The sequence below is a fragment of the Cyprinus carpio genome, chromosome A7 (assembly GCF_018340385.1).
Source record: "Cyprinus carpio isolate SPL01 chromosome A7, ASM1834038v1, whole genome shotgun sequence".
NCBI lineage: Eukaryota > Metazoa > Chordata > Actinopteri > Cypriniformes > Cyprinidae > Cyprinus > Cyprinus carpio.
Window position 1 is genome coordinate 34,146,622 of NC_056578.1, and position 12,653 is coordinate 34,159,274.

Genomic DNA, 12,653 nt, shown 5'->3' on the forward strand with positions numbered 1-12,653 from the left:
AAACTAGCGATCTCTTATGCAAACAGATGCATTTAATAAATAATCTGATCATCAGCAATAGACAGCATATAAATGAAAACTGCATAATATTATGGAGTAAAATGATGATCCAGGAAGTGGTAAATGGCTGTGCAAACTTTGGAGGTGTTGATGGAAGCGATTTACTGGATTTATGCTTTGATAATCATACACAATATTATCCAGATGTAGTTTTTGATAAAAATGTGATTTTCTCACCTTTTTGCTCAAAGTTATACATTTTTATGAAACCATTTTTATATAGGTTATATTCAAGTGTTGATAAAAGCTAGAACAAAACAGATTTTTTTTTTTTTGTTTAAAAGCAGAGGCTTTGATCTTTATTTTGTTGTATGGCATATTTATATATTCATACAGCAAAATATACTGTAGGACATGAAATTTTTGTGAAAATCATCAAAATCGCTGGCAGTGGCTGGCAACTTTTTTTCAAAAATGCTGGCGGGGAAAGAGCTAAGAGAAACTGAATAAATGATGAATGTGTTTGTTTGGCTCACAGAAAGGAAATACAGCTCTCCACATTGCTTCACTAGCAGGACAAGGAGAGGTTGTAAAGATGCTGGTCAAGAAGGGAGCAGACATTAATGCCCAATCACAGGTATAAACAAGTTTGACATTTATGCCTGCAAAAGTTTCCCAAGTAAAAGGGGAAAATTTTAAACCATTAAAATCTATGCTCTTCTAGAATGGATTCACTCCTCTGTACATGGCTTCTCAAGAAAACCATTTAGATGTAGTGCGATATCTTTTGGAGAATGGAGGAAACCAGAGTACCGGAACAGAGGTAAAAAGTTCAAGTGCTTCTAAAATCGTATAGAATGACAAACTTTAGCTTAATGTGATTTTTACTACAATTGCAACCAGATATGCTTTCTAACTAGCTAAAACCATTTGCATTTCAAATTTTTTTTTTTTTTTTTTCTGTCAGGTGACCATTTGCAGTCAAAGTTTTGGAAGATTTTTACGTTTTCACAAAGGCTAAATTTATTTGATTAAAAATGTAGTAAAAGTATTATTGTGATTTTTTTTTTCGGATGTATTTGAATGTACATTTCTATTTGAATATATTTTAAAATGTCATGTTTTTCCTGTGATGGCAAAATTTAATTTTCAGCAGCCATTAGCAGAATATTCACAGTCTTCAGTGCCATATGATTCTCCAGAAATCATTTTAATATGTTGATTTGCTGCTCAATAAAAAATAAAATAAAAAAATAAATTTAATTGATAAAAAGCCACTCAGCTGATCCTAAAGATTATTTTGCTGATGTCAATCACAGCGCTGATTGCCTACATGCTGTAACAAATACTAACCCCTAACGCCGAACTACACCCTAACCTTAACATTAAAGTATACCCAGGTAGCATCTAATAATGTGGTGTCAGAATTATTGGCATAGTGTAAGGTTAAATACATTATTTTAAATATTTGTTTTTTCTTTTTGCAGGATGGCTTCACACCTCTAGCTATTGCACTGCAACAAGGCCATAATCAGGTGGTGTCCATCCTTCTAGAGAACGACACAAAGGGCAAAGTACGTCTGCCTGCCTTGCACATTGCAGCCCGCAAGGATGACACCAAATCTGCTGCTTTGCTGCTCCAAAATGACCACAATGCCGATGTTCAGTCTAAGGTAAATATGGGCGGAACATAGAGCTGAGGGTAGTATGTTCAAGGATGGAAGGAGGAAATATAAGGAAATATATATTGAAATCTAAGCTGAAATTTAGCTTCAGAATTTAAAAAAAGGTTTATTTGGTTCTGGTAATGGTTCTTACACATCTTCATACTTCACGTTTTAGCAGACTTGTACTTGCAGTCTAAATTGAATATTATTTTATATGGATATGTATATATGTATATATGTATATATATATATATATATATGTATATATGTATACTCTCAAATAATACAAAGACAACTAGCCTTCATGTATTAACATGTCTATCATTGTCCTCACTGGGTGCATGCTAGCACTGTAAAAAATAAAATAAATAACCTTCTAAACTTTAAAAGTTTAACTGATTAAAGGTATTTCCTCCGTTGACTTCCTTTTGAACAGAACTGTCAGGATTCTGCTGCACATTTTTAGGAAACTTTGCAGTTTCCTGTGGGAGAGGGGCTCTGCCAAAAAATCTTTTTTTGTGATCTGTAACCTGTGCAAAGATGTTTGATTAATCTCTCAGCTGAATAAAAATAAATAAATGAATACACAAACTTAAAAGCTGTGTGACTGGATGGGGGTTGTAGGGTCTGTAATTTTGCATGCTTTGCATGTGACTACAGTTGTAGTCTGAATCAGACTAATGACTTACTTGGTGATTGAGTTGGTAGTTACACATTCAGAACAGTTTTTTCATAATAACTGGTATTTTAATTAAACACTCAGGAAAAATTTTTGTAGTTTTTTTTTAGCTACTAAAGTTTCAGCATCTTATCACACTGTTCTTGTAAACTGTTTATGGTCTTGTGAGTATGGAACTTGCAGTGGATTTTAGAATGTTTTTAGTGTCTTCCATTATTGTGCCAGATGAAATCTTTTGTCTGTGTTTGTCTCTCTGCATTTCTCTGTTTCTCTCTCCAGTTTAAATGTGCCTGCATCCTGTGTTTCCATTCCATGGCTCTCCGGGTTTCACTGTTTTATCTACTTACTCATTACTCGATTTTATCAGTTATAAAAAAAATCACTACTTAGTGTATACCATAACTGAATATAAATATGCAGAAACAGCATGCACTTGCAAAATGAATATGCACAGATGCGCAGCTTACATTTGTGTGAAAGTGTGCATATATGTTTGTTGCGGTGTGTTTGTGTTTGAGACTGAATGTTTTCTTTTTTTGGGGGGGGGGGGGGGGGGGGGGGGGGGGGGGGGGTGCTGATAGAGGTATTTATTTTTCTTTAACAATGGCCAATGATTTGTACTATAAGTGGTGTTTTAATTTTAGTTCAAAGAAAAACATGCAGCAAATATTTTTGATGATGAAAAATGTGGCAGATTCATTTTAGTTTCAGTTTCAAAATAAAAAAGTTGCTAAGTAATTCAAGTAAAAATTAATTTAGACATTTGTTGGCTTAAATGCCATATGAAATGTTAATATTTATATATTACTGTTGTCAACTTTTGAGGCTAGTTTTAGTCTAGTCTAATTTACAATTCATTATAGATTCCTGTAAATATAGAACATCAAAGTATTTAATATTTAATCATAAGGTAGTTAAATGTGTGATTTTGTTTATGATTTTCTAGGAGTCCTGTCTTTTGACAGCTATTAACATAGATGCAGCATCACACAAAAGCTGGTTCCTGAGCCAAGACCACCATACAACTACTGTATTCACAAGAGTCTGTATTACAAGGGTTAATTTATTTTGCAACTGAAAGTGGTTTTAGGACATTTTATGGAAATAATATGATTTCAGTGGTCAAGTAACCTCATACCATTTGTCATCTCCTGTGAGTTAGTATACCTTTATGAATGGGTTTCTAGTGGCAGGCTGGATAATTGATATGGTCCCTCAGAGAAAAATGAAGACCTCTTGCTTCTTTGGCAAAATTTGCATGCAGCCGCTATCAACCCCAGATATGTTTGATTGAAATATAACAAGCCTATTTCCTTCCCTGTTTTTCTGCAACAGATGATGGTCAATAGGACAACTGAGGTAGAGATATTTATCTAGTTCCTCTTTTTTTTTTTGCAAATAAAAAACTATAGATTTATTGTGTTTATTTCTTATCCTCTTTTTGGCATGCAGAACTGATCTTTTCTGTTTGTTAACTCAGCATTTTTAGTTCTTTTGAACCTTGCATGTCTGGTTAGTCTCATTCACAGCATAATCCACCCCTTGCATATGTCATGAAAGAAATTTCAGTTTTATTTATAAAATGTATTAAATGAGAATGTTTTTAAGTTATATCCGGTGCCGTGAATGCTGCTGTCATTTAATTTGAGACAGGCTGAAAGTCAATAATCCAGACAGTGTTTATCCTCCTAACATCTATAATCCTCTTCATCAGGAATTATTATTTCAGCCTTTACCTAGTTTTAAACTGCAAGGGCACTGACATAACAGCTGTTAATGCAAAAGTACTGCATGCACAGGTTAATATATATATACAGGTGCATCTCAATAAATTAGAATGTCATGGAAAAGTTCATTTCAGTAATTCAACACAAATTGTGAAACTTGTGTATTAAATAAATTCAATCCACACAGACTGAAGTAGTTTAAGTCTTTGGTTCTTTTAATTGTGATGATTTTGGCTCTCATTTAAATAAAAACCCACAAATTCACTATCTCAACAAATTAGAATACTTCATCAGACCAAAAAAAAAAAAAAAAAAAAAAAGTGTGAATTTGGTGAATTGTTGGCCTTCTGGAAAGTATGTTCATTTACTGTACATGTACCCAATACTTGGTAGGGGCTCCTTTTGCTTTAATTACTGCCTCAATTTGGCGTGGCATGGAGGTGATCAGTTTGTGCCACTGCTGAGGTGGTATGGAAGCCCAGGTTTCTTTGAAAGTGGCCTTCAGCTCATCTACATATTTTGGTCTTTTGTTTCTCATTTTCCTCTTGACAATACCCCATAGATTCTCTATGGGGTTCAGGTCTGGTGAGTTTGCTGGCCAGTCAAGCACACCAACACCAGGGTCATTTAACCAACTTTTGGCAGTGTGGACAGGTGCCAAATCCTGCTGGAAAATGAAATCAGCATCTTCAAAAAGCTGATCAGCAGAAGGAAGCATGAAGTGCTCCAAAATTTCTTGGTAAACGGATGCAGTGACTTTGGTTTTCAAAAAACACAATGGACCAGCAGATCACATTACACCCCAAACCAAAACATAACATACAAACTAAACTTAACAACCCCACCTTCCAACTCTACACCCTGTAACCAAATTGGTTTCCAAATGAAATACAAAACTTGCTCTCATCTGAAAAGAGGACTTTAAACCACTGGGCAACAGTCCAGTTCTTCTTCTCCTTAGCCCAGGTAAGACGCCTCTGACATTGTCTGTGGTTCAGGAGTGGCATAAAAAGAGGAATACGACAACTGTAGCCAGTTGTGTGGTGGCTCTTGATGCCTTGACCCCAGCCTCAGTCCATTCCTTGTGAAGTTCACTCAAATTCTTGAATCGATTTTAGCTTGACAATCCTCATAAGGCTGCGGTTCTCTCGGTTGGTTGTGGATCTTTTTCTTCCACACTTTTTCCTTCCACTCAACTTTCTGTTAACATGCTTTGATACAGCACTCTTCTTTGGCAATGAATGTTTATGGCTTACTCTCTTTGTGAAGGGTGTCAATGATTGTCTTCTGGACAACTGTCAGATCAGCAGTCTTCCCCATGATTGTGTAGCCTAGTGAACCAAACTGAGATGCCATTTTGAAGTCTCAGGAAACCTTTGCAGGTGTTTTGAGTTGATTAGCTGATTGGCATGTCACCATATTCTAATTTGTTGAAATAGTGAATTGATGGGGTTTTGTTAAATATGAGCCAAAATCATCACAAAAATAAAAGAACCAAAGACTTAAACTACTTCAGTCTGTGTGCAAAGAATCAAAATAATACACGAATTACACAAATAAATTAAAATTACCATGACATTCTAATTTATTGAGATGCACCTGTATGTATATATATATATATATATATGTAGATGAATTGCATCAATATATATATATATATATATATATATATATATATATATATATATATATATATATATATATATATATAATTCATATCAATTGTCTTAAAGTTATGTAGAAAAAGAGAATTATCAGTCTTTTTAAATTCATTAGTTTCTAATAGAATTAATACAAATATTCAGACAAGTGCACAACACTGTCCTATATTGGCTTTGCTTGCTGCCTTTACTGAAATATATACAAGCCTATAGGGAAGCCAGAATGGTCATTTATTTAATTTATCTTACCTAAAGGTCAAATAGACCCCAGTGACATGAATTTGCCTTTCAGCAATAGTTGCTTGACTCCCAGCACGCATTAGTGTGATTGCATTAAGCTCTTTGATCATATAATATGTAGAGGGATTAATCATTCTTTTTCAACATCCAACAGAAATAATTTTTGAATGTTTGCAGGTGGCAAATCAATTCTTAAACTGTTGTTGTTTTAGTTATGATGTTTTGATATGATTATGCATTTTATTGATATTATTGATGGAATGATTATGTGATACACAGCTGGATGTTTGAATGCTAACAGCAAAACACAATATTATACATGTTAAATATTTAAACGATATGTTTAAAATCAAGGTTTTGTAGTTAGTGGTATATAATTATGTACTTTGAAATAATGCACTTTCGGATTTCTTTCATCTTCGCAGGTGATTTGCCATTTGCAAAGTTTTTATTAGGTTTTAATTATCCACTGCACAGCATGCTGCATCGCATATTTGATTTTCCACCAGCTTTAAACGTGTTTCACACAGTCAATATATTCTTCACACTTTTGTAAATGATGTTTTCACATTAAATCGGACCGTGACTTTCAGAATGGGAAGGTAAGGCAAGAATTTCACATATTCAAACTCCTCTACAATATTTACCTTCTCATATTTTAGACATGATTTATTACTGATATTATCTGCATACTGTACTTTTGTTTTTTGATACCCTTATGTTTTCTTTGGTGTTATTCTTTGATTACGTTCCCCTTGTTACTATTATACTAAAACTCTATGTCAGCTGAAGAGGTGTGTCTTTTGTCATGTTCTGTTAACAACTTTTTGTTATTTTAATCTTATTTATTTGTAAATTTGAGCTTTTTTTTTTGTTGTTGTTGTTGTTGTTTTTTGCTTGCATGCTTGTGTCTAGGAGTTTGATCTCTCCTAATGTTTATAAGTGTATGTTTATGTATGTATTAGAAGTCAAACTTCTAGATTAAGGTTTCTTTTCAGATTTCTTCACATGGGACCCAAGCTGCTTTGAGGCAACAACGAGCTCAATCCGTTTCCATAATTGTCCATTTTATAGTTTTATTTGATACTGTGACTGCTGCATGCTAATGTAGTCTTTTAGAACAAGATAAAGTCAGGGTTATAGTTTTTGGCTGGAGTTGAAGATGCCACTAATTGCAGATCTGAAACCAGTTTTTTAATTGTAAGTTGACATGGTTTTATAGGCGAGGTTAGCTGTTTTCAGATCTGTTTTTAGTGACAGCTTGGCTCTAAAGTATGGTAGGAATGTTGGCTTACATATTATGTTTTTTATTTATTTATTTATTTATTTATTTTTTTTTGTGTCCCGTCCCCTTTTTTAATTCTTTTTGTAGAGTGGATTCACACCCCTGCATATCGCTGCTCATTATGGAAATGGAAATGTCGCAACACTGCTCCTCAATCGAGGGGCTGCTGTGGACTTCACTGCAAGGGTGAGTGATTACAGCATTTATATGCATGTACATGAGCTTGACTTTCATTAAGCATTTTTACATTTAATATTAAAACTACTTCATAATACCACAATAATATACAATACACAAACTAAGAATTTAAAAGTTGAGTTGAGACCAAAGTTATCAACTATTTTAAATTATATATTATAAAATTATATATTAAAACATTTTTTTCTTGGAAATTATGTGCAATCCAAGTTGTAAATATTTTAGACAAAACTCACGATTCTACATTAGTTTAAAAAAAAAAATCCATAAATTATAAAGATGATTCTCAACTCAAATAATTTCTAAAGACATCATATTGAATGTGTGTGTGTTTCTTTTGTCTGTACAGAATGGGATCACGCCACTACATGTTGCATCTAAGAGGGGAAACACTAATATGGTTCATCTGCTGTTGGACAGAGGGGGTCAGATTGATGCCAAAACAAGAGTTAGTAACAATTAGTTGAACACTTTAGTTTTGTACATAATGTATACACATAGCTGAGATGACTAGCATTTTTATGAGTCTGATATGAGCCAGATGTCGGTTTGCAATAGAAAAAGTATGCTATGCTTAGATCAAATTTATGAATTTATGTTAATGTTTTGTAAAAGTGGCTATTAAAAGCGTAATCTACTTTATATCAGACTACTAAACTACTAAAAATTACCTATTGAAAAATAAGTAACTCTCTCTCTACTTTGGCTGCTCCTGTCAGCACCACAGCAGAATTATCACCACATTGTTTTGGCATGTTTTACAGCGGATGACTTTCCTTATTGAAAATAAATAACTAATATAAAATAAATTATTATAATAAACCTTATATCTGCTAACTAAGTCAGGTCGAAGGCAGGGAACGGATAACCAGTTCATAACAGGGCTAACACAGACAAACACACATTCACACTCCCAATCTGTATGCAAATTAGTGTCGCCAGTCCTCCTGACCTACATGTCTTTGGATTGTGCAGAAAACCAGAGCACCTGAGGGAAACCTATTGCCAACACAAGGAAAACATGCAAAATCATCACAGAAAGTCCTGCTGACTCAGCCTGGACTTGAACTGGGAAACTTTATTAATTGAAAGTCTAAATCCAATAAGCTGTCAGAAGTCTTTAAAGCCTGTATTACATGCATTGTTAAAATCCCATTTTAATTGCATCATCCAGTTAAACTCTATAGGCTTTAATTTGCCAAAATATTAAAATGCTGCAAATATAATGTTTTTATAGATTAAAATACACATAGATTTGTTTTTGCCTGATTTGTTAGCTAAATATTAGGGGAAACCATAATAACCATGTGCAGTCACCAGTGATGATGAGTCACTGTAGCTGTGTGTGTGTGTTTGTGTGTGTGTGTGTGTGTGTATGTGTGTGTGTGTGTGTGTGGTCTGATTAAAGCCATGACTGGCTGTGTTCTTCTTCAGGTTTTGACTGCAGTGTGGAGTCCAGCTGGTTGTGTTCTGTCCCTTTCTTCTGCAGTCTCCCACCTGCAGTGTCTGATGTATCATCCTACACACATACACATCTTTCACGCTCTGTTGTTACTGACTTCAGCAGTGCTTTTTTATGTGCAATATGCAGCAAAGAATACATGGAGTATAAAAGACACAGGAGAGAGACTATAGTTAAGTGTGTAGGAGTTAAGGAGAATGTATATAACATATCACATTTGTGATGTGTTTCAAGTTCCAAAGCGCTTTGTTATGAAATTACTGATGAGACTTTAAGGTGAAAGTGTCTGTGTTGCAGGATGGCCTCACGCCTTTACACTGCGCAGCAAGAAGTGGGCATGACACAGCAGTGGAGCTCTTATTGGAGAGAGGAGCCCCTATGCTGGCCAGAACCAAGGTAGCTATCGAAATTAGGACTTTTATAATATAACATGATATTGTTTTTGTATAATAATAAATATAAATTCTGCAAATTAACTGAAATGTGTTGTTGGTGGCAAAGGATAAAGCTTTATGTTACTGTTTAAAGGGGTCATATGATGTTGCTAAAAAAGAAAATTATTTTGTGTATTTGGTGTAATGAAATGTGTTTATGCAGTTTAAGGTTCAGAAAACACATTATTTTCCACATACTGTACATTATTGTTGCTCCTCTATGCCCCGCCTTTCTGAAATGCGTCATTTTTTACAAAGCTCATCGCTCTGTAAAACTAGGTGTGTGCTTTGATTGGCCAGCTATCCAGTGTGTTGTGATTGGTCGAATGCCTCAAGCGTGTGACGGAAATGTTACACCCCTTACCATACTGTGATGCCATCTCTCAGCACGACAAGACAAAATCCATTATAAATGAGCCATTTGTTGCATCCAGTGGGGACATAATTATGGATTATAATGACTTATACTGTCTTTTTATGTGTTGTGCATCACGCCACGTAAAAAAAAAACAACAAAAAAAAACAAACATGTTTGCATATGTGATCGAAGAAACGACAAACAACACTGCTCAAAACTCGCATTTGAATCATCAGTGGCAAATCCTTTTAATATGTAAACGTACTTACAGACTGTGAGTCAGAACAGCTGGCAGTGTAGTCTTCTCTCCCAGGATCAGGAAACAGTCCTCCATAAAATGTGCTGCACACATCTGAATATTTGGCTTGAACTGTTTTGGAACAGTGTTGTAAATACAACTTAACCACTGATTTCTAGTTGTGTCCACTTTTGGAAGGCCAAACAAAGTATTTTCGCTTTCACAATGAAACACAGGATCTCCACAACATGGCAGCGGCAACAACAATACTACAGCGAGAATCAAAGTTAAGCCTTCTTTCATTGCGTGAACATTTGGGCAGTCTTTTTGCAAGTCTTCGCATAAGTCTTCGCAAGTCTTCGTGATAAAGACATGTGGGGGTGTGTGTTTAAACGAGGCATTTTAGGAGGGCATGGACGAGTCTTAACTTTTATAAAGAATATCTTGTTGGATTTGAGACATTACTCTTTGGAACTTTAAGGATCTTATTTATTCATAAACAGCTTGTAACACTCCAAAGAGAAAGGAAAGCTTGAAATCGCATCATATTACCCCTTTACACCCTAATACCTGAATAACTAATTAATGTCAGTTATAGCTTTGAAAATCTCTCCCTTCCCATAACATAACACTTTGTATACACTGCAACATATAAAAAAAAAACATGTAATAAAGCTACTAGTATAATCACCAAAGCTGTCAACACTGTAAGCAGTGCAACATCTAATGTTGTATAGTCACTGCATGTAAGTATGATAGTGGGGCAATCACTAGCACACAGCTAAACATACCACATTGTTTTTAGGAAGCAGGTATTGTACTATTGTTCTGGAGGAGATATTGCCTTAATCAGCTGACATAAGAAAAAGTTATTAGTAAAAGTTAACAGTAACATGATAATTTCCTTAAAATAATTAACATAAAGGGAAATTCAGAAAAACAGCAGTTTCAAAAATAATCAACACAGTAACATAAAATAAATAAATGCAATTTTCAATAGGCATATCAAAAATTGGTTTCATTTTTATGCATTTCAGGAATTATCTATTCAATTCTGGATGCTGCAAAATCTTGTTGGTTACTTTGAATAAGAGTAATTCAATAATGTAATGCATTATTTTACATTGTAACTTAACCCATCAACTACCAAAAGAGTTTTCTTTTATCTCTCCTAAATTTTAAAAAAAAGTAAAAAAAAATGCTTTATTTACGTTATCAAAACATTCAGAAATATTACACATACTGTACAAACTAATATGTGTTGCATCAATGTTTTTCTTTTCTTTTTCCCTTTCTTTCTTTTTTAATTTACCCTTGTTGTGTCTAGAATGGTTTATCTCCACTCCATATGGCAGCGCAGGGTGACCATGTGGAGTGTGTAAAACACCTGCTGCAGCACAAGGCACCTGTTGATGATGTCACACTGGACTACCTGACAGCCCTCCATGTTGCTGCTCACTGTGGTCACTACAGAGTTACCAAACTTTTACTAGACAAGAGAGCCAACCCGAATGCTCGAGCATTGGTACATGCATTCTTCTTATTGTGAGTCTTGTTTCTCATATAAAGTTTTTTATAATCTTACACCTCTTTCTTGCTGGTTGTTTCTTTTTAGAATGGGTTCACTCCTCTACACATTGCCTGTAAGAAAAACAGAGTCAAAGTGATGGAGCTCTTGATCAAGTATGGAGCATTCATTCAAGCTATCACTGAGGTATGAGCACAGAAACTTACACTCCAATAAGAGAAACATGGAGGTATTTCATCTCATTTGAGTATATATATATATATATATATATATATATATATATATATATATATATATATATATATATATATATATACAGGTCCTTCTCAAAAAATTAGCATATTGTGAAAAAAGTTCATTATTTTCCATAATGTAATGATAAAAATTCAACTTTCATATATTTTAGATTTATTGCACACCAACTGAAATATTTCAGGTCTTTTATTGTTTTAATACTGATGATTTTGGCATACAGCTCATGAAAACCCAAAATTCCTATCTCAAAAAATTAGCATATTTCATCTGACCAATAAAAGAAAAAAATTTTTAATACAAAAAAAGTCAACCTTCAAATAATTATGTTCAGTTATGCACTCAATACTTGGTCGGGAATCCTTTTGCAGAAATGACTGCTTCAATGCGGCATGGCATGGAGGCAATCAGCCTGTGGCACTGCTGAGGTGTTATGGAGGCCCAGGATGCTTTGATAGCGGCCTTAAGCTCATCCAGAGTGTTGGGTCTTGCGTCTCTCAACTTTCTCTTCACAATATCCCACAGATTCTCTATGGGGTTCAGGTCAGGAGAGTTGGCAGGCCAATTGAGCACAGTTATACCATGGTCAGTAAACCATTTACCAGTGGTTTTGGCACTGTGGGCAGGTGCCAGGTCGTGCTGAAAAACGAAATCTTCATCTCCATAAAGCTTTTCAGCAGATGGAAGAATGAAGTGCTCCAAAATCTCCTGATAGCTAGCTGCATTGACCCTGCCCTTGATAAAACACAGTGGACCAACACCAGCAGCTGACATGGCACCCCAGACCATCACTGACTGTGGGTACTTGACACTGGACTTCAGGCATTTTGGCATTTCCTTCTCCCCAGTCTTCCTCCAGACTCTGGCACCTTGATTTCCGAATGACATGCAAAATTTGCTTTCATCCGAAAAAAGTACTTTGGA

The 12,653-nt window shown here is 34.8% G+C and overlaps 1 protein-coding gene across 13 annotated transcripts in view; it reads left to right on the top strand.

The window, feature by feature from the left end:
* The window catches only part of LOC109111256 (ankyrin-2-like), a 151,187-nt gene that overhangs the window by 80,961 nt on the left and 57,573 nt on the right, over window positions 1-12,653 (top strand). For 5 of the 13 annotated variants that reach the window (XM_042760908.1, XM_042760909.1, XM_042760910.1 and 2 more), the window contains 10 exons: window positions 539-637; window positions 725-823; window positions 1,488-1,673; window positions 3,682-3,705; window positions 6,568-6,576; window positions 7,347-7,445; window positions 7,807-7,905; window positions 9,217-9,315; window positions 11,277-11,474; window positions 11,565-11,663. In XM_042760908.1, coding sequence (XP_042616842.1) covers window positions 539-637; window positions 725-823; window positions 1,488-1,673; window positions 3,682-3,705; window positions 6,568-6,576; window positions 7,347-7,445; window positions 7,807-7,905; window positions 9,217-9,315; window positions 11,277-11,474; window positions 11,565-11,663 — 1,011 coding nt within the window. The remainder of the gene's footprint in view (window positions 1-538; window positions 638-724; window positions 824-1,487; window positions 1,674-3,681; window positions 3,706-6,567; window positions 6,577-7,346; window positions 7,446-7,806; window positions 7,906-9,216; window positions 9,316-11,276; window positions 11,475-11,564; window positions 11,664-12,653) is intronic. The other 8 variants (XM_042760911.1, XM_042760913.1, XM_042760905.1 and 5 more) reach the window with 2 other exon arrangements.